The sequence below is a fragment of the Prionailurus viverrinus genome, chromosome C2 (assembly GCF_022837055.1).
Source record: "Prionailurus viverrinus isolate Anna chromosome C2, UM_Priviv_1.0, whole genome shotgun sequence".
Lineage (NCBI taxonomy): Eukaryota > Metazoa > Chordata > Mammalia > Carnivora > Felidae > Prionailurus > Prionailurus viverrinus.
Window position 1 is genome coordinate 10,907,866 of NC_062569.1, and position 20,963 is coordinate 10,928,828.

The 20,963-nt window shown below is 48.8% G+C and overlaps 1 protein-coding gene across 1 annotated transcript in view; it reads right to left on the minus strand.

The window, feature by feature from the left end:
- Positions 1-2,278: 2,278 nt before the first annotated feature.
- GPD1L (glycerol-3-phosphate dehydrogenase 1 like) overlaps positions 2,279-20,963 on the minus strand; it is a 58,062-nt gene continuing 39,377 nt past the window's right edge. The window contains exons 6-8 of the mRNA XM_047874965.1: positions 13,405-13,638; positions 13,011-13,117; positions 2,279-5,190 (exon numbers count right to left, since the gene is read on the minus strand). Of these exons, the coding sequence (XP_047730921.1) occupies positions 5,094-5,190; positions 13,011-13,117; positions 13,405-13,638 (438 nt within the window). The 3' untranslated portion in view covers positions 2,279-5,093. The remainder of the gene's footprint in view (positions 5,191-13,010; positions 13,118-13,404; positions 13,639-20,963) is intronic.

The following is a 20,963-nucleotide window of genomic DNA, read 5'->3' on the forward strand; positions in this document are numbered from 1 at the left end:
AAAACTGTGCCGTTCTCTTGTGAACTATCACACGTGTGCTGGGTCTTCTTATCCTCTACTTATCTCCTAAGTTCCTGAATATTTGCTTTGCTGCTTTCCGTTCACATCTTTAGGTTTGTTTTTACAGTTTGCTAATTCCGTCTCTAGTTCCTGCCAAATCTACTCTTTAATCTGTCCAGTGATGTCATTTAAATTACATTCATCTCTACACATTCTTTTTTTTTTGAGACAGAGCATCAACGGGGGAGGGGCAGAGACAGAGGGAGACACAGAATCGGAAACAGGCTCCAGGCTCTGAGCCATCAGCCCAGAGCCTGATGCGGGGCTCTAACTCACGGAACGTGAGATCATGACCTGAGCTGAAGTCGGACGCTTAACCGACTGAGCCACCCAGGCGCCCCTCATCTCTACATATTCTAATAGGTTTGTTTTCAAGTCTGCTTAGTGGAGTTATTTTTTTCTGTAGTAATTTGTCCTTAATTATTTCATTTCTCTTTTTATGTTTTTACTTTCAAAATTACCGTTCAGAGCGTCTACCATATTGCTCAATTATCTGAAACCTTGAGCATCTAATTCTTCTGTTTAAGAAAATCTATTGAATTTCACTCATAATGAGATATTTTGTAACTCTTTAAGTGCAGTCACCATCTGTCACCAATGTTATTACAGTATTATTGACTATATTCCCTATGCTGTACTTTTAATCTTTGGGGCTTATTGATTTTATAACTGGAAGTCTGTACATCTCAATCCTCATCACCTATTTTGCCCACCCGCCCACCCCTCCCTCTGGCAACCAACAGTTTGTTCTCTGCATTTAGAAGTCTGGTTTTCTGTTTTGTTTTTTAGTCTCCATATATAACAAAAATTACATGGTACTTGTCTTTTCTTAGCATAATACCCTGTGGGTCCATCCATATACATACACCACATTTCTTTATCCATGCATCTATCAATGGACCTCTAGGTTGCTTCCCTATCTTGGCTCTTGTAAACAAGGCTGTAATAAACATAGGAGTGCGTGTATCTTTTCAAATTAGTGTTTTCATTTTTGGAGGGTGAATACCCAGTAGTGGAATTATTGGAACATGCGGTGACTCTTATTTTTAATTTTTTGAGGAACCTCCATGGTTCTTCAAAAGCCCTACACCGTGGCTGCACCAATTTACCTTCCCACCAACAGTGCGTGAAGGTTCCCTTTTCTCTACACCCGGGCCAACACTTGTTAGTATTATTTTTTTAATGTTTATTTTTGAGAGAGAGAGAGAGAGAGAGAGAGACAGAGTACAAGTGGGGGAGGGGCAGAGAGAGACGGAGACACCGAACTCATAGCAGGCTGACAGCACAGAGCCCGATGCGGGGCTCGAACCCATGAACTGTGAGATCATGACCCGAGTTGAAGTCAGATGCTCAACGAACTGAGCCATCCAGGCGCCCCTTGTTTTATAATTTTTAAAGTGCATATGCAGTGAGACTGATTTATGCGAAGCCTGTGCGGCTGGGACCCAGAGTGGGTGTTTGCGCTGGTTTTGTATTCGGTTCTGCCACTTACCTACTGGCATGACTGGGCCCATGTTCCAATTGTTTTTCTTTTTGCTTGTGGTTTCCTGGGTATCAGAATTCAAACCCCAAACCCGTCTGTGGTGTTGGGCTCACGGTTACAAGTTTTCAGCAGAGACCTTTTTCTCCACGTGCAACACCTTCCTTGTTTGTGCCTACGCATGGGTTTTCTTGGCCAGTTTCTTCCCCTGACAGTGTAGCCCGTGGAAGGCTGTAGTTCTAGCATGAAGCTTTACAATCCTAACCCTTCGATATCGGAGAGCACCCCCCCTCCTTCCCCTGGAAGCCAGAGAGCCACCTTACTGCTCTAGCTGTCCGTCTCTAATTATTTCAGCCTCCTGGGGATTTCCCTTACATTCTGGTGAGATCAGCCCTGCGTATAAAAGGGATGCTGGTTATATATTCCTAGCTTTTGTAGGTATTTGAGGTGGTGGTGGTGGTGGGGATTTCAAATGTATTAGTCCACTGCACGGCTAGAACTAGAAGGCCTCCACCCTACAATGATGATTATATAAAAATACCACCAAGCAATGGGAAGGAACAAAGGCAAATGGAAATAGATGTGTTTGAGGAGTGGGATTAGAGATGAGAACTTCGTTTTAGAAATTACCCTTTTATTATTGTTAATGCAACACAATTCAGGAAAAAAAAAGAGCTGACCTAAATAAATAAAACTCTTAGCGAAGCCAGTTTGTTAAAAAAGGGCCAGCAGCACAGGTTGGGTCATTAAATGTTTATTAAATCAAGCTTTTAAATTATATCCACCTACAGTCTGTAAACAGATATAGTACGCACGTAAGTAAAAGGCTCTCGGATTAGAAGTGGTGGAAAAACGAAAGATCCCTCTGTACACGGGCGCCTCATCCCTCCGCGGGCCGATGCCATGGGGCCAGGTTTTAGTTACGAGCTGAATGATAAACCAGTTTAGCTGAACTCCACCTGCTAGGATGGATTTCAAGACAGATATTTGTTCCACATGATAGTAGGCTGGATTATAGCAAGGCAACAGTGTAGTTTTTACATTCACAGATTGGCTGAACAAATTAAGCTTTTCTTCTAGATGTCTCCCTCCCTATTACCATAATTAGTAAGAAATGAGAATTAAAATAAATGATGGACCACAGGTGGTTACAAAAATAGATAACTCGTAGAGTAATAAATATCTACAGTTAGCAGAGCACAAACTTATAAAATTTGTCTTTTTCCATAATGTGCAGAATATTGTAAGTATGTTCAAGAGGTACAGTCGGCAGACTTCAGATCAGTGAGAGAACATTCGTAAAGAAAAAAACCATCAAGTACAAAACCCAGATTAGGAAGCCGAATGCAGATGAGAATATACGTAAGACAAAATCCTAACTCCTCACATCTAATTATCCTACTTAATAGACACCACGATTAGCTTACAGCCCTTTACGTATCTTAAAAAGTAACTCTTTGTTACCTATGTACAAATTTTAAAAAAGAGTAATCATGAGACAAGCAATAATTGATTGACTTAACAGTGGCACTAAAATCAATAAAATTTGTAGATTTTGTGTGCTTTCATATACTTCTGTGTACAGGGATTTAAAATGCCCCCCAAAATGCTTTGGATTGAGTTTTTAAAATTCCCACAAAAATCTATCCTACGGTCATTTCAGGTATTGAAGGGAAAAAGCCCCAAACTGAAAGAAAAAAAAAAAAAAAGTCAGAATCCTACAAAGTGACTGAAAATCCATGAATATGTAAGTGACATTCATACGTTCCCTTAACACTTACCAAGTGCTATGTAAGGTAACTATAATGCTATCCTGAAATCAGTCTCATTTGAGAAGATACAGTGATTCCCATTCTAATTCTAGAATTAAAAGCACTTATTTGACATAATGTGCGTTTCAGCGAGGTTGACATCTACCTGTTGTACTGACAGTGTCACCTTAAATAAAGCTTCATCCAACAGTCGCGGCAGGCCTGAACTGTAAAAGCTCGGGGCTAACACCACCACAGGTAGGTGGCTATTCATCCTAACTTTTGCAGGGAGTGAAGGGTACACTGGAGCTGTCCTCAGGTCACCCCAGCCTCGAACAGCGTTCCCTTGAAAACTCGGCAAGTTTCTTTGCCAAAAACACCTCCGTAGTCTAGAATGTGTTCGAGACCTGCCGGGTTAGAGAAGTTCCGCTGACACACTGACGTGCATTGTCCACCTTCAAGAGGGATGTGCACGGGCAGCTTTCCCCAAACACACTTGACCTTGCCAGGGAACACCTGAACAACCCGCGATCCCAGGACGCTCACTTCCCGTGGAGCATGGTTTGAGAAGTGCCGATCTGGGTAGGATTTCTCAAGTAGTGGTTCTCAAATTGTAGTGAGCATCAGAAACACATGGAAGGCAGACTGAAGCATAGATACCTTACCCCGCTTCAGTGCCTGGGGTGGGGCCTGGGAACCTGCATTTCTAAGAGGCTCCAAGTGAAGCTGATGGAATGAGGACCGCGCTTTGAGTGGCATGCATCTAGACAATGCCCCACGCACATGTCAGCGGCAGAAAGCCCTGCTAGAATCTCAGCAAAGGCTGCACATGGCATCTGCCACAACCAGTTAGCTGCAGGTCTTCCAGCCCGGTGATGCCTGAGGTCTGGGCACCTTGCTGGGGTGGGGGGGACGCTGGACTTGACTCCCAGCTCGGCCCCCACTCGCCAGGTGACCAGGGCACGGGACTGCAACTCAAAAGACGAATAACAGAAGCCCCCTCTCAGTGGATCTGTGAGGCTTAGAGGAAATGTTTGCACAAAGGTCTGCCTAACAAAAAGCATCAAACAAGGGTCATTAATCAGAAGAACGGGTCAGTCACAGCAGGAAAATCCCCAATGCATTTTCTGCCTTCCGCCACTGCTAAGCCTTTATGAAAGGAAGCACATTCTGGCAGCCAGGGAAGAGAAAAGGGGCTAAAAATGCAGAGAACTGCAGCAAGGGGGAGATACATTAAGTGGATCACCTCATTAGAAGTATCTAATTGTCAAAAGAGAATCAACCCACAATCGAAGTAGTTAACTATGCTGGCTTTGAGCTAGAGTTTGAGTTACAGTATGTTGATCTTTGAACACGCTCACTCCTCCATTCTACCACGTTAATGCTGGTTCGGTCTTAACATGAAGATGATGAGGAAAAAAAAATCCCTTCGCTCAAATGCATATGGATACAATGTAAAAAAATTTAGCTGAGATAGTTCCCATCTGCAAAGCTACCACGGTGGGAAATTTTCAAAAGTAATTTTTAAAAAGGACCTTTAATTTTGGTTCATAGAAACATCCACGGCATGAGAGATGAACATAGACACGCACGTTCACACAGGTGTCTAGTTGTTGCCCAACACATCTTAGCCGGCGAACTGCTTCTGGCAATTCAAACACCAACCGGTAAAAATTCATACACACACTCACGATGGGATTAGGGTCAAGCGAACGTCATATTGCCAAGTCCCAGTTTCCATTTGAACGAAAAAGACTGATCAAGAAAGGCAGCACGGTCCCCAGCACACCGCACGAGCCACTTTATACGTGCTCTGGATGGCTCTGGAGACAAGACAACATCTCTTGCACGGGTTTGCCTTCGTAGCAGATCTGATACACGGCTGTAAACAACGGGAACCTGGTTGGGAAAAAAGAATGTGAAAAGACAAATTAGGCCATCTGGTTTACCCCCCTGGACAAAGTCGTCTTCCTCTCCTGCCTAACGGATCGCAGGCAGGCGTGCTTCTCTGGACAACACAGTGAACGCCTTCCACATCCGTTACTTGGTCGGCAGAGAGCCTCTGCACTGCGGCTCTCGTCGGTACGACCCAGACCACCCTCTGCCGACTTGTTTGGAATGCACGGTCTACAGAGGAGTCATGGTCATCCTCGCAAGGGCCATCTGTGGTCATTTACATGCAGCTCAGGCTCTTGGTCAAGTCTGGAGCGAGTCCAAGTTTCTGTCACTGTGTTAAAAGGCGGGAGAATAAATTTTAACTTGCAAGGAGGTACTGCTCTCCCTTCTCCAAAGGGGATCACCCAAGGACAGAGATGAGGCAGCCCACACGTTACCAGAAATAGTTCAGGCCTGGAACACTCCTGCAAAAATCAAGGTGGGCACCCACAATTAGCAAAGCACTGATCTCAAGTTGGAAGCCGCGCTGTGAACACAAATATAAAGGAAGGTTTGAAATGGCCGAGGGTATAAAGGTTTGTGCTAATAAACCACTGTGAGAAAAGACAGCATTATCCCCAGGGTACAGCTGGCTCAGCAAGTATTTTTTAATTTATTTTTTTAATGTTGATTTTTTTATTTTTTAAAGAGAGAGAGAGAGAGAGAGAGGAATCCCAAGCAGGCTCCACACTGTCAGAGCAGAGCCCAACACGGGACTCAATCCCACAAACCAGGAGATCATGACCTGAGCCGAAATCAAGAGTCGGATGCTTAACTGACTAAGCCACCCAGGCATACCAGTATTTTTTTTTTAAGTTTATTTATTTAAGTAATCTTTACACCCAACATGGGGTTTGAAGAGATCAACCCCGAGATCAAGAGTCACATGCTCTTCCAACTGAGCCAGCCAGGAACCCCTCAGCAAGGATTTTTTTTAACGGCAGATATCACTAAGGAAGTAACAGTTAATTTCAATCAGGCTTGAAACAGTTAATTTCGATCACACACACACACACACACACACACACACACACACACACGCTTACAGCCCAAAGTGAGTTTGACAGAATCAATAGGGTCTTAAAGGCCATTCTGAAAATGATCTAGCTGGAATCCTTTAATGACAACTTAATTTAAGAAGAGCAAACAGCTCTGATAGGTCATACGTCTATCACTGGCACAGAATGTTTTGTTATTTTTTTTTGGAGTCAAATCTGACTCCATAGCCTATGAGCTCTAGGCAAGTTTCACAACCCCTCTCGCCCTGTTTGCAATGTAATATGGGGCCAGACCTGTTGTCTTACGTGACTTCTATTTAATGTGTACAGTGTGCACGGTGGGTATGCAGTAAGTGACAGCTTCTACACACAGTCACAAGATGGCCACCGCGTCCTAGCAAGCTCCCAGAGGACAGAGCCCCAGTCTCTTTTGTTCACCTCTGCATCCTCAGTGCATGGTTGGTGGGGAGGGGCTACTCAGGTGCTCAGCGAGTGTTTATTGAATGGACTACTGTGAACGGGAGTTAGAGCCTGCAGACTTTTGCCCCTTTTTTCTTTCCATGGCTTAGTCTTCCCGTCCCTATGATGAGAAACTGTGTGTCCCCAAAGCACGGGGGCAGGTGACGAGTGGCCACCCAAAGCCATTCCCAACCCCGTTCTCTCTTTACCAACGTTGCCAATAGCCTAGTGCTCACTTTCCCAGCCTTTCCTTCTCCTAGAATTAGTCAATGAAGCAAGTTCTAGCGAGCAAGACACAACACATCCGCGAAGGGCTTCTGGGGAAGGCACTCCTCTCCCCGAGAGGCACTGGAGGGGAACTCTGCTCCCCAGGACTGCATCTGTCCTGGGTCTCTGAGTGCAGCTGTGTGAGTGTGTGAGGTATGGAACTGCTGCCGCCATCTTGAGCTTTTGAGGGAAAGCCAATGGAATCACTGAGATTCTAGTCTTTTTTCATTTAAATCCAAGTTAGTTAACATATAGTGTAATAATGGTTTCAGGAGTAGAACCCGGTGACTCATCCCCTACCTATAACACCCACTGCTCATCCCAACAAGTGCCCTCCTGATGCTCATCACCCATCTAGCCCATCCCCCCACCCCCATCCACCCTCAGTGTGTTCTCTGTATTTAAGAGTCTCTTATGGTTTGTCTCCCTGTTTTTATCTTATTTTTTCCCTCCTTCCCCTGTGTTCATCTGTTTACTGAGATTCTAATATTAAAGCACCGTGCCAACACCAATAACGTCCACCTCCAAAATCCTTGTTCTATGAGAAAAATAGACCTATTGTTTGAGCATTTAAAAAAAAAATTTTTATGCTTGAGACACAGAGAGAGAGAGAGAGAGAGAGAGAGAGAGTGTGTGTGTGTGTGTGTGTGTGTGTGTGAGCAGGGGAGGGGCAGGGAGAGAGGGAGACCAGAATCCCAAGCAGGCTCCAGGCTCTGAGTTCTCAGCACAAAGCCCAATGTGAGGCTCAAACTCATGGACCATGAGATCATGACCTGAACCAAAGACACCTAATCGCCTGTGCCACCCAGGTGCCCCACGTTTGAGGCGTTTTTAACTGGGCATTGCTCTTGCAGCCAAAAGTACCCCTGAGTTTCACAACCAGCACCTTCCAAAATGGATTATGTAGATGGGATGCTAACAAGATATATGGAGTATGGGGGAAGGAATTTCTATGGGCAAGTAACTTCTTTAATTCTCACAACCACCCTGTGAGGTGGATAATAACATTACCCCCACTTCATAGACAAGGAAACCGAGGCACAGTTTCTGACTCTGGAGCCAACATTCAACCCCTCGGCCATACTGACCGTCTAAATGCTATTTTCTATAACGTAAAACGCTACAAGGCCAATTAGATCCATTTGGGGAACTCTCTAAATGAGGTTAGAGGTGAAAGGAGGGCAAAAGACAATATTTCACAGAAAAATATCGACATAAGCCGATCAATCAGCCATCCCACTAATGGATACTGAGGGCTTACAAAGTGTCAGGCTTCAGCCAGGTGCAGGCTGTAAGGTGTTATAAATCAGGCCCCGGGGCGCCTGGCTGGCTCCTGATCTCAGGGTCATTGAGTTCAAACCCCACACTGGGTGTAGAGATCACTTAAATAAATAAAACTTAAAATTAAGAAAAAAAAAAAAAGATGCCTAGGTGGCTGGTCGGTTAAGTGTCTAACTTCGGCTCAGGTCGTGATCTCACAGTTCGCAATGTCGAGCCCCTCATCGGGCTCTCTGCTGTCAGCATGGAGCCTGCATCAGATCCTCTGTTCCTTTCTCTCTCTGCCCCTGCCCCACTTGTATTCTCTCTCTCTCTCTCTCTCTCTCTCAAAAATAAATAAAACATTTAAAAGAAATAAAAAATAAATAAGGCCCCAGCCATCAAGGAGCTTACAACACTGTTCTGGCCTGAATTGTGCTTACAGTCCCCAAGTTCATCCAATGAAGCCCCAATCCCCAGTACCTATATTTGGAGAGAGGGCCCATGAGAAGGTAATTAAGGGGTTCATAAGTGTGGGCCCTAAACCAGTATGGCTGGTGTCCTTACGAAAAAAGGAGATTAGGACTCACACATGGACAGAGGGAAGACCGTGTGAAGACACAGGGGGAAGATGGCCATTTACAAGCCAAGAAGAGAGGCCTCCGAGGAAGGCACCTGCAGACACCTTGATCTTAAACCTCCAGAACTGTGAGAAAACAAATTTCTGCTGCGTAAGCCTCGCGGTCTGTGGGATTTTGTAACGGCAGCCCTCACAAACGAATACAAACATGTTACACTCACACATGCTCACAAAGATGCACGCACCGGAAATTTAATAAAGCCAAGCTGACAGCAGAAGAAAAACCCAGACAACTTTACTCTGTATCCAGGGGAGACTGGTTAAATAAACCGTGGTTCTCCCACACAGTGGGATGTTCTGCAGCCATTAAATGAGATGTATAGGTGTGGATGGGGCACGATCTTCAAATCATATCCTAACGTGAAGAAAAGCAAGGGACAGAGCCGAACGAGGAGCACAGCACCCATTACAGAAACGGAAGCAGATACTAAAAACTCAGAGAGTGCCTGCGGCTAAGGTGGGGATCAAGAGCCACTTTTCACTGTGTGCCTTGTTCCAGAATTTGGCTTTCTTTAAGTTTTATTTGAGAGAGAGAGAGAGAGAGAGAGAGAGAGAGCGCGCAAGCCTGCAGGGGAGGTGCAGAGGGAGAGGGAGAGAGAGAATTCTAAGCAGGCTCCAGGCTCAGCGCAGAGTTCAATCCCACAACCCTGGGATCATGACCTGAGCTGAAATGAAGAGTCAGATGCTGTATTATGCACAGTGAAATAAGCCAGTCAGAGAAGGACAGATACCATATGTTTTCACTCATATGTGGATCTTGAGAAACTGAACAGAAGACCATGGGGGAAGGGAAAAAAATAGTTACCAACAGAGAGAGAGGGAGGCAAGTCATAGGAGACTCTTAAATACAGACTTAAATACAGAGAACAAACTCAGGGTGGACAGGGGGTGGGGGAGAGGGGAAAGTGGGTGATGGGCATTGAGGGGGGCACTTGTTGGGATGAGCGCTGGGTGCTGCATGTAAGCGATGAACTACGGGAATCTACCCCAAAAACCAAGAGCACGCTTTACATACTGTATGTTGGCCAATTTGACTGTGAATTATATTAAGAAAAAAAAAAAAAGAATTAAATCCAATGAAATAAAAAAAAATAAAACGAGAAAAAAAAAGAGTCAGATGCTTGGGGAGCCTGGGTGACTCAGTAAGTGTCCGACTCTTGGTTTCCACTCAGGTCATGACCTCACGGGGTCAGGCCCTGCATCGGGTTCCGTGCTGAGAGCAGGGAGCCTGCTTGGGACTCTGTCTCTCCCTCTCTCTCCGGCCCTCCCCGACTTGTGTGTGCACATTCTCTCTCTCCCTCTCTAAATACATTTTTTTTAAAAAGCATCAAATTTCTTTTTTTTAACAAGAGCATGTGCTCCCTGCCCCACCCCCTCCAAATCTGAAGAAAGAAAGTGAAACTGTACATTTATGTAATAAGCCCACAGCACACGAGCAGAGGTACGGTCTACACCTGGGGCCCGCGAGCCACAGCCTGAGAAGCCAGTCTGCTCTGTGGCCTGTTTTATACTGCCCGCAAGCTAAGTACGATTCTTACATGTTTCAAAGGCCGTAAAAGGAAAAAAAAAAGGATATATGACAGAGAGCTATATGCAAGCTGCAAAGACTAAATATTTATTATGTGGTTCTTTCCACAACAAGTTTGCTGGCCGCCTGTGTAAACAGTATGTTCAAAGCGGGGAAAGTTATTTGTGTCTGGAGGATATGGATGAAGGCTTCTCCGAGGACAGACCCGGGCCACCCCGAGGATGGTCAGGGCTGACGTGGACGTCGAGCAGGGCCGTCCAGGCAGACCAGACAGCAGGAGGACAGACGCACACAGAAGTCCGAGAAGGAGGCGTCTGGGGCAAAGGGAGGTCTGCTTCAAGTGAAGAAGGGGTCGTAGGGGTTAACAGGACGGTTAGAAAGTACAGCTGGAACACGACTGAGAGGCTGCCCCAGATGCCAACCTAAAGGACTCGCTCTGGATGTGCAGGAAGCTTGTGAATGTGAACACTCCAGGGAGAAGGCACCGTGGCAATCACAGGTCCACCAGTTCCATTCGGTGGATAATGAAAACTGGGGCACAGGACAGATAAAAATATGACCTACCCAGGACCACCTGGCTCGTAAGCCACAAGGGGGCCTTAAATGCTGCCCTCCGGCTCACTGCTGTTTCTGTAGCCAGGGAGAAGAGAAGGGAGAGGAGACGGAAAGGGAGGAAGACCCGGGTAGTGATGGCTGGGATGAAAAAGGGAAAAAATCAAGGTGAGAGGTGATGTCGAGGGCAGAGAGCGGAGGGAGGCTCGGCCTGAGCGGCTCTGGGAGGCGGTGCAGGGGAAGGGAGGGCCCCACAGGATCTGCACTGCGGCCTGGGGGGAGCGTGCTGTGCCCTAGAACCCGGCAGCGACCTCATTAAGCCCAGGCTCAGGCCTGTTCAGTTTCTAATCAGAAGAACGAAAATGGGACAGGACAGAGGAGGGGCATCCGCTCAGAGGTGAGTGTCGCCTGCTTGATTACACCTGCTTTTTCAAACAGGCAGGTACTGATCCCAGAATGCCAGTTCCATTCCGCGGCCTCCCCGAGTTCCACGATGACTACGTAACCCCGGCCAACTCGTCCAATGATAGGATCCTATCGAATACACCCCATGGTAGCACACAGATGCCACTTTAAAGCCGTGACTGGGAGATAATCATCATCCGCCAACAGCCAAGTATTTTCCTAAGACTTAAAAAAATTCCTGATAAATACTTAACGGTCATCAAAGTGGACCCGCCACAAACACACTACTGTGTGCAGTTAAGTACGTGAGGAAAACCGGGGCACATCAGAGGCGGGATCTTCCTTTTAGTCGCGATTTAAAGGTAGTTCTCCACCTCCGGAGGCCTGTTTGTGACTTCCATCTCTGCCAGGCCGCTCTGAAAAGCCATTTCAGAGAACTAAAATGCAAATTAAAGAAGGAAGACCAATGCCCTGCCCTCCTTCATTTCCACTTGTTCGTGGGGAGCGCGAAGGCTGCTCAGTTTGTACTGGTCCAGAGAGGACAGCTGGGCGTAGGGGAGGGAACGGTGTGTGGTCGGGAACAGCAGATGTCCGGACTGGATGAAGAGGATGAAGGAAACACACCAGCACGCACGTCCGTAACCACCACCGGCTCAGCGAGAAGCGTGTGCTCCAGATTGGCCACTATTGGCAGCTTCACCGTTACCCGGCCCCCTCCTCTTCCGGGCGACCAGGCCTCCCCCCTCCCTCCCGAAGAGTTCAGGATACACAGAATACGTCCATGTGCGCATTTATTAGATGGTGTCTAATATCAGCTGGCATCCTGGTTAGGGATGAAGGTTCAGCCAACCAGCAAGATAAAGGGCTGTGTGGCAGGTAGGCCACAGGGCGGCCACGGAGAGGGTGGCAGCTTTTGTGGTGCTATAGGGTTTACTCCCTCGATCGAGTGGCAAATGGAGCCGGCCCAAGCCCACCTTGAATAGTTTCGCAGCTTGGAAGGGTCACAGAGGACCCAGAGACTGCAAAGCTGCTCACCAGACCTTAACACAGGGCACTTCCTGTGTTAGAATTCCAGAGTAACCTCCACTTTCCTCTTTTCTCAATTGTTTGACATTTTATTAACAACACTGTATCTTTTTTTTTTTTTTTTAAATCTTATTTATTCATTCTGAGAGAGAGAGGGAGGAAGAGCAGAGAGAGACGAGAATCCCAAGCAGGCTCTACACTGTGAGCACAGAGCCCAACGCGGGACTCAGACTCACAGATCTGTAAGATCATAACCTGAGCCAACATCAAGAGCTGGATGTTCAATGGACTGAGCCCCCCCAGGCGCCCCTCAAGACTACATCTGTTTATAACATTTTCTTTTTAATTTAAAACCTAGGACACGGGGCTGTTGGCAAACATCCTGAAGGAAAAAGCAGAACCTCAAACTTCATGTTTTGTAACGAGCTTCACGGAATTGAGTTCTGCTCCCTGAGGTGGGGCCCGGGTCTGTGTCAGCGCTCCTTTCCAGGGCAGGAAGAAGTTTGCGTCGCGCTAAGGACGGAACTAATCCAGGGGAGTTCTGCACGCACCTGTCAAGCAGCTGTGCCCGTGCACACCGGCCGGGCTGGCGGTCAGGAGGGAAGCAGGGGGTGGCCCCCCTCTGGTAACAGGGACATTGCGGGGAACTTACTTGTCGATCAGCCCCTTCTGTTTCAGGATCCGGTACACTTCAGCAGAAGTCTGAGGTCCCTGGAGCTTCTGTCCATTCAGCATGTCTTTCTCCAATTCTTCAATGGTCTTAAAAACAAGGATGCAAACGCTATGGTAAAGACTAGAGAATCCCTTCTTTCAAGAGGTGAGCTGGGGAAGGGAGCTGCGATCCCCCCCTACGAGCCAAGGAAAGAGAGACCTACAAGCTACAGGGCTAAGGCCTCAGTACTCTTAAGGGAAAGGAGACAGGCATGGGCAGGACACGCCCAGCAAACGACAAATGGTGGGCTCTATCCCCGCTGCACTGTGGCTCGCCCCGGCCCAAGAGTCTCAAGTGAGGGAGGAGGGGTGGGCGAGGGCAGGCCAGGGGCTACCTTCCCGGTTCTGGCAAATGCCTCGGCCACCCTGCGGTTCCGGCCTCCGTAGCAGGTGGTGATCAGGTCGGCCACGCCGCAGCTCTCCAGGAAGGTGGCCGTGGACACCTGGCCCTTGCAGAAGATCTTGGCGAAAGCGATCATCTCCATGAGCCCCAGGCGGATGACGGCAGCTTTGGTGTTGTCTCCGCTGTGGAGGCCATCGCAGAACCCGGCGCCCACAGCTACGATGTTCTGGAAGGAATCGGGGAAGCCCGGGCATGCCCGTCACAAACCCGCCGCAGACAAGGGGGCTGGGAAGGTGGGGGCAGAGGCGGAGGCAGGGACCCCCGGCCCGCGGTCGGAACGCTCCGCCCCAGCGACCCCAGCGTCGGCTCCTGTGCCCTGACTGTCAAAGACGAAAGGAGGGACCAGCCTTCTGTGCTCCCGTTCGTAGGACCAAGAGCCCGGGTCTGGGGTTAGTAGGAGACAGCAGCTGAGGAACATCAGCCAGAGAGCTAGAACGGTTGCTCGTAGTCTCTGGCTAAACATTGTTTGCACAAACTGACTTTCTGTCTTTTTTGTTTCCAAATGCCTTATTCAGCTTGAACGGTCATACGGGAAGGTATGCAGGTCACAAGCACACGGCTCGATGATATGCTCCCAAACCAAACACCGCCCTGTAACCGGAACCCTGATCCAGAAACAGAACGGAACCAGTGCCCCAGAATGCCACCCTCACACCCTCTTCCAGTCGGCACCCCCAAAAGGTAGCCAGTCTCCTGGCTTCTACCAGCATAGATTTGCTTTACCTGTCTGGAAATTTTATGTGAAAAGAGGTGCACAGTATGTAACCGTTTGTGTCTTTGTCTCAGTTGGAAATCATGTTTGTGAGATTTAGCTGTATTTGTACCTACAGCACACTGATTTTCATTGCTGTTCTGCACTCCACCGTGTGAATACAGTGCAGTTTGTTTTAAATTTTTTTTAATGTTTATTCATTTTTGAGAGACAGAGAGAGACAGAGCATGAGTAGGGGAGGGGCAGGGAGAGAGGGAGACACAGAATCCGAAGCAGGCTCCAGGCTCTGAGCCGTCAGCACACAGCCTGACGCAGGGCTCGAACTCGCGGACGGCGAGATCATGACCTGAGCCGAAGTCAGATGCTTAACCGACTGAGCCACCCTTGGCACTGGGGTAGTTCCCAGTTTGGGGCCACAGCAAATGGTGCTGCTGTGGCCACGCTGGCCCATATCCCTTGGCGACCACAAGCGGGCATTTCGGTTGGGTGTGTACCCAGCAGCGGAGTTGCTGGGTCCATAGGTCTACATATGTGCTGGTCAAGTTTCAGCCTTTTGCCTCATGCAATTATCCCTATGCAAGCACTCGTGGGGCCCCCGCTCTTGCATGAACTCGCCACACACAAGGCAGATGAGACACAGACCTGCCTCTCCAGAAGCGGATAATCTGGTTCAGGGGTCAGCAAACGAAGGGCCAACTGCATGTTTGGGTAAATAATGTCGTACTGGAAGCCAGGCACCCTGCTTATTTGTGTACCCTCTGTGGTTGCCCTGGCGCTGTTAACAACAGATTTGAGTCGTTGCGACACAGACCATAGGGGCCACAAAGCCCACAACATTTCCTGTGTGGCCCTTACAGAAAAAGTTTGCCTACCTCTGGCCTAACGGGACAACAAAACGTGTGACGATAATTATAACCTGGGCAGAAAGTGATGTTCTGCAAGAGGTACCGAAAATCTGACTTTCCTTTCAACCCGTGTGTCTTAAGCATGCCGTGTGGGGGCGGGCCCTGGTGGCAGAGGACGTGGGGGCTGAGGGCGCCCCCAGGGAGGAGCTGCAAAGACAGAATGCGGCCCAAAGCTTGTCCTCAAAGAGTCGACGATAGGGGTGCTGGCTGGCTCAGTCAGTTAAGCGTCCGACTTTGGCTCAGGTTGTGATCTCGCGGTTCATCAGATCGAGCCCCTCATTGGGGTCTGTGCTGGCAGCACAGAGCCTGCTTCGGATCCTCTGTCCCTGTCTCTCTCTCAAAAATAAATAAACATTTTTTTTAAAAAGTTGACACAGGGCGCTTGGGTGGCTCAGTCCGTTAAGCGACTGACTTCAGCTTGGGTCATGATCTCACAGTCCATGAGTTCGAGCCCCATGTCAGACTCTGTGCTGACAGCTCAGAGCCTGGAACCTGCTTCAGATTCTGTGTCTCCCTCTCTCTGCCCCTCCCCTGCTCGCACTCTCTCTCTCTCTCTCTCTCTCTCTCTCGCTCAAAAATAAACAATAAAAAAAATGTTATAAAAAGATCAGAGACCCGACATGAACACGTGCAGGTTTTGGATGAATTCGCACTTTCTGTGTTCTCGATAGTCTCCCCGGGAGGTTATGAGCTGTTCGGACAGAGCAACCAAGCAGCCTCGAGGGGGGGTCAGTCTCGCCCTACAGAGGCCCGACTCCATTTAGACCCTGCTTCCTACAGCTGCAGGTAGAGCTGACGAGGAATCGGGTCTTCTGCAGAGCGCTTAGGTTTCCAAAAGCTACCGACTTCTGTCCGGACCCTGCAAAAGCCTCCCAACCCCTTCCGGCCACACAGGCAATGTGAACTGCAGGCTTCGTGAGGCCCCGACGGCGGCCATCTCTCCCCAGGCACCCACTGTGTGCGCTCACTGACGCAGGAAGTGGGCGGTTCCTGGCGTGGCACACTCTAGGGTCTGGCAGCATCCGGAAGAGAGGAGGGGACAGGCAGTGTGAGAGGAGCCCTGAGGTGCGGAGGGGCAAAACAGCACCCTGACCTTTTACGTGGGGCGCTGTGCAAAGACGAGCCGGGGATGGTAAGAACACGCAGGGCTGGGTCCAGACAGACCCAGACACCCCTCCTGGCAGAGGAGCCGGACTAAGCAAGCCATGGGGAGGCACCAAAAGCACACGCACGATATCCAGATGGTCTCTGGTTCTGACTGTGCTGTGTGACCTTGGGAAAATTACTCCACCTCTCTGAGCCTTCTTGGCCTCAGTATTAAAATTTGGGGCTTAGAGAAGATCTCTCAAGGCCTTTCTAAGGTGGTGACATCCCTCCAGGAAAGCTGGTACAGCTGTGGCCTGCCCTGGGGCTGCAGATAAGTGGGACAGTGCTGAGGCAACAAAGAGACACCTGGGGACCTGTAGGAGGACTGACCACCAGGCCGTGAGGCCAACTGCCGGGTGAGCCTGCCAAATGGTTTTATTGAAGTTACCATGGCAACATGTCAAGGACCCAGGTGGTTAGACTGTTAAAATGGCTCTCCGACGCTCCCTCGACTGTCTCCTGTGCCCCCTTCGCCACGATGGGACCCATTCTGGGGGTTACTTGACAGACCAACCACAATACGAGGCTATATATCAAAGGAGATAAAACAGCTTCCTTCCACCAGGGGGCTCCTAGACACAGAGGAGAGAGGGATTATTTACGAAGTGCCCCCCGTGAGGCCCCTGTGCACAGTCTCACCGGCACTCTCCGGAGAGCCCTCACACGTGTGTACCCAGCCCCCTGACGGGCTCAGGGAGGTTCAGCGGCTTCCCAGGAAGACCGGCCCTACGTCCGGCCCCTCAGGCCCACTCTCTTCCCTGGGCCTTACTGCTTCCAGGGTGTGGCTAACCTGGCCTGGCCACTCCCACCCCACCTAGGGTCAGAGACCTTCCTGAACCCTCTGCAGCCAGTCAGGTGTCAAAGGGGAGTGCCTCTCTGGCCTTCAGGAAGGCTTAGGAAGTAAACAGGGTAGGCTTAGGAGAAGAAAAGATTTATGGAAGGAAATAACAAAAACAACACTTAATCTTATCGAACCTCTAAGTGCTTCCTGTAGTATTAACTGGTTTAATCGTCACAACATTCCTACAAGGCGGGTCCCATTATCATGCAAAGAGGAGGTGAGGAAACCCACACACAGGGGACGTAGTTCCCCCAAGGTCACACAGTGGGTACCTGCCCGACCAGGCAGCCGGGCCCCAGAGTTCTCTCCAGGGGGTAGATCACACTGGGCCGCTGGGGGTCAGTGAATGAAAGGCACAGAGGGGCCACCTCAGATTCAAGATAAGAACTTTCTAACAGGAAGAGCTGACCTCACTAAATCTAAAAGACGTGGAGGTAAAGGAGTGAGCCCTCGGTCACTGGAAGCATCCAAGCAGGAGCTATACTGGATGAGCCCTGAGCTCCAGAGTAATGCTTCTGACCTTTCGTGTCACTGCTCCCAGAGAAAAAGCAAATGAGGGTGTCCAAGGCCTGGGACTGCAGCCGGCCTCTTGGCCCTTCTGTCACCCCCTTCCCCACAGGGCACACAGGTCAGGATCACCCCAGTTTCCCCCAGACGGCTGACCTCCCCACTTTAGAAGGTGGGGGAGGAGGAGCAGGAGACCACGGCAGGGTAAACTCCTCCCTTCTAAGGGGACCCTGGGCGCCGATCCAGTTTAATCGCCTTATGATGGATCTTGAAACCCTCACTCTCTCCCCTCCACCACTTATCACTGTCAAAAGAAAAATAAACACACTGAGCCAGTCAGATCGTGTTTGAATAGCATCCGAGCAGATGTCCTCTGAGATCACTCAGCTGTGAAAGTTATCATTATCCACTGTGCATTTAAATCTGCTTTAAACTATTCTGGAGCTAAAAATACCATGATTTTCAGAAGACAGGCGCGCGTGTAAGCCCTTCCCCATTTCCTGGGTTGTGGCAACGCTCAGAGGCAATCATTCGCCCTGAAGTGCCATCTTTGCAATTCTGAGCCAGGGCGGGTTGGATGGGACTCGATTCCTTCCACTCCTAGCCTCCCACAGAAAGAACATAAAAGTGGAGAAGCCGGCCGAGGCCGCCCGCAGGCTATGCAAACACGCTCCCCACCTAGGAGGCAGGGCGCCGGTGAAACGCAGGCAGCGGTCACTGCTTCCTGTATCCCCAACACTCCACCCGATTCTGCCTGAGGCCAGGTACCGGAGCTTTGGGCCTAAGGGAGAACTCTGACTGCACAGTGTGGGCCTACCCCCAGCAAGGCTGGCAGGTTAGACTCTGCGTAGGGCGGACTGGCTGAGGTGTCAACCCCGCACGCACGCAGCCCACCAGGCTGGGCACCCCGATGAGATGCGGCCTTAGAAATTTCTGCAGTGATGTAAATGCCTTACATCTGCTCGCCCCACCGGGTAGCCAGGAGCCACTGGGACTCACCAAAGACTCGTGTGGGGCCGGAGTCTTTGAAACTGAACCGTTAATTTTTTTTTTTTTTAAGTTTTAACAAATTCGAATGTAAATGCAAGTGGCCACACGTGGCTAGCGGGACCCATCAGTGGCCCCGGCACTAGGCACGAGGTGGTGCAGCACAGCATGGCTTATCACAGCTAAAGCCCTGGAAGAAACCTGCACGCCCAGCAGTAGGGGTGTGTCAGGTAGCTGTGGCACAGGTTAGGGGTTTATCTCCCCACCTACTCTCCTCCTCCAGAGTCACAGCGTCCCTGACTTTGATGCAAATACGTGGCTAACCAGGGGACCCGACGTCCCTTGCAGCTAGGTGTAGTCACACGATGAGGTACTGCTCATTCACATGAAACCATCTGCCTCCTGCAGATGTGATGGCTAGAGCTCTGGTCACCTCGTTTGTTGTTGTTGTTGTTTAACGTTTATTTATTTTGAGAGACGGAGAACGCAAGCCGAGGAGGGGCAGAGAGAGGGAGGGAGAGAACCCCAAGCAGGCTCCACGCTGTCAGCACAGAGAGCACAGAGCCTGACACGGGGCTGGATCCCACAAACCACTAGATGATGACCTGGGCCGAAACCAAGAGTTGGATGCTTAACTGACAGAGCCACCCAGGCACCCCTCTGGTTACCATTTAAAACATGAAGACAAGCTGGGGCGCCTGGGTGGCTCAGTGGGTTGAGCGTCCGACTTCGGCTCAGGTCATGATCTTGCGGTTTGTGGGTTCGAGCCCCACGTCGGGCTCTGTGCTGACAGCTCGGGGCCTGGAGCCTGCTTCGGATTCTGTCTCCCCCTTTCTCTCCATCCCACCCCTGCTTGTGCTCTGTCTCTTTCAAAAATGAATAAACATTAAAAAAAAATTAAAACAAAACACAAAGACAAGGGCCAATCCTTGTGAGCTGTTAGGAGCCTGGCTCCCTGAGGATTGTGTGGAGAGGAGCTTTCTTTCGGATTGAGGATGTTTACATAAGAAAGAAATTCACTTCTATGGCGTTCAGGGGCTATTATTTTGGTTCTCTGCTAATGAAACCCAATTCTGATAAAGCATCTCTGACGCCACACACAGAAGAGTAGATAACTGTACAACTCCATTATAAAAATTCTAGAAAACATAAACAGTAGTGAACAAAAACAGAACAGCCTGGCTGGGGTGGGGACTGAAAAGGGACACAGAGAATCCCTTGGGGATGATGGAAATGTTCCCTATCGTGATTTTCAGGGTTATGTACACACCTGTTAAAACCCACTGTCTTAGGAACTTAAATGGATGCAGTTTAATGTACACGAATTATGCTTAAATAAAGCTGATATTTAAAAAAGAATATCGCCTTACTGGAGATTAATATAGGTCAGAGGTAAAGGACATTCTGAAGGCAGTAAAATGCACTGCTCTAATATGATTTTGCAGAAAACCGTTACATTTTCTTTTTGGTTTTATCCTTGTAGTGAGTTGTTTTCAATTTTTATTTTTGTAGCTCAAACGTCATGTTTTTGAGCACAAAAAAGGGACAGAGTGTACATTTCTTTGATTGCTAGTATAGACATTACTAAAGATTGTTAATTTAATGTGAAAGAGGCAAACATGTGATACTATTTGAACAGTAAGACCCAGTTTTTGTTTTTAAAAGCAGCCCTACGCCTACGTATGCTCACTAAAAAGACTGGAAGGGTATACAAAGCATCAACAGTGCGTATCTTAGGACATAGGGGCTATCGGTGATTTTTACTTTCTTTACATCTATCTGTTGTGTGAAACAGTGAACGTGCACTACTTTTATAATCAGGAAAAAACAACAGACTATTAATGGATGTTGGGGGAAAAAAAGGCAAGGGAAAAAATTAAATTTCCTGACAACCTACAGGCCACTGACAGGCCTTTGAGACAGGAAGAGTGACCTTCCTCTAGGGACTCAGCTGCCTGGATGTTGATACTTTGCTAAGGGCAAAAGGCAAATCTTAGCTTAACAACATCCCGACCTCCAGGAGCCTACGTCTCCTTTAACGTATAAAAATGCCTTTGGAAACTTCCTTTATCTCTACCCCCCAAATCTATGTTAGCAATCATCCTCCAAGCATATGGCCCCTGATACACATCTAAAGGGTCTCGCGACTCAAGTTTTAGTAGGCAGGAGTAAATGACATTTTCCTAACAACAGCTGGCCCCCTCAAGGTCCTGGAAACCTCGCTTCCAAAATTCCTTAGAGACTTTCCCGATCCCTAACCCCTCCCAACTTGAAAGTAGACAGTCAGTCACCCCTCACAGCCCCAGTGCAGCTCTTTCTGCCCAGGGGTTCTGTCCCTGTGCTTTAGTGAAACCACCTTTTTGCACCAACGATGTCTCAAGAATTCTCTCTTG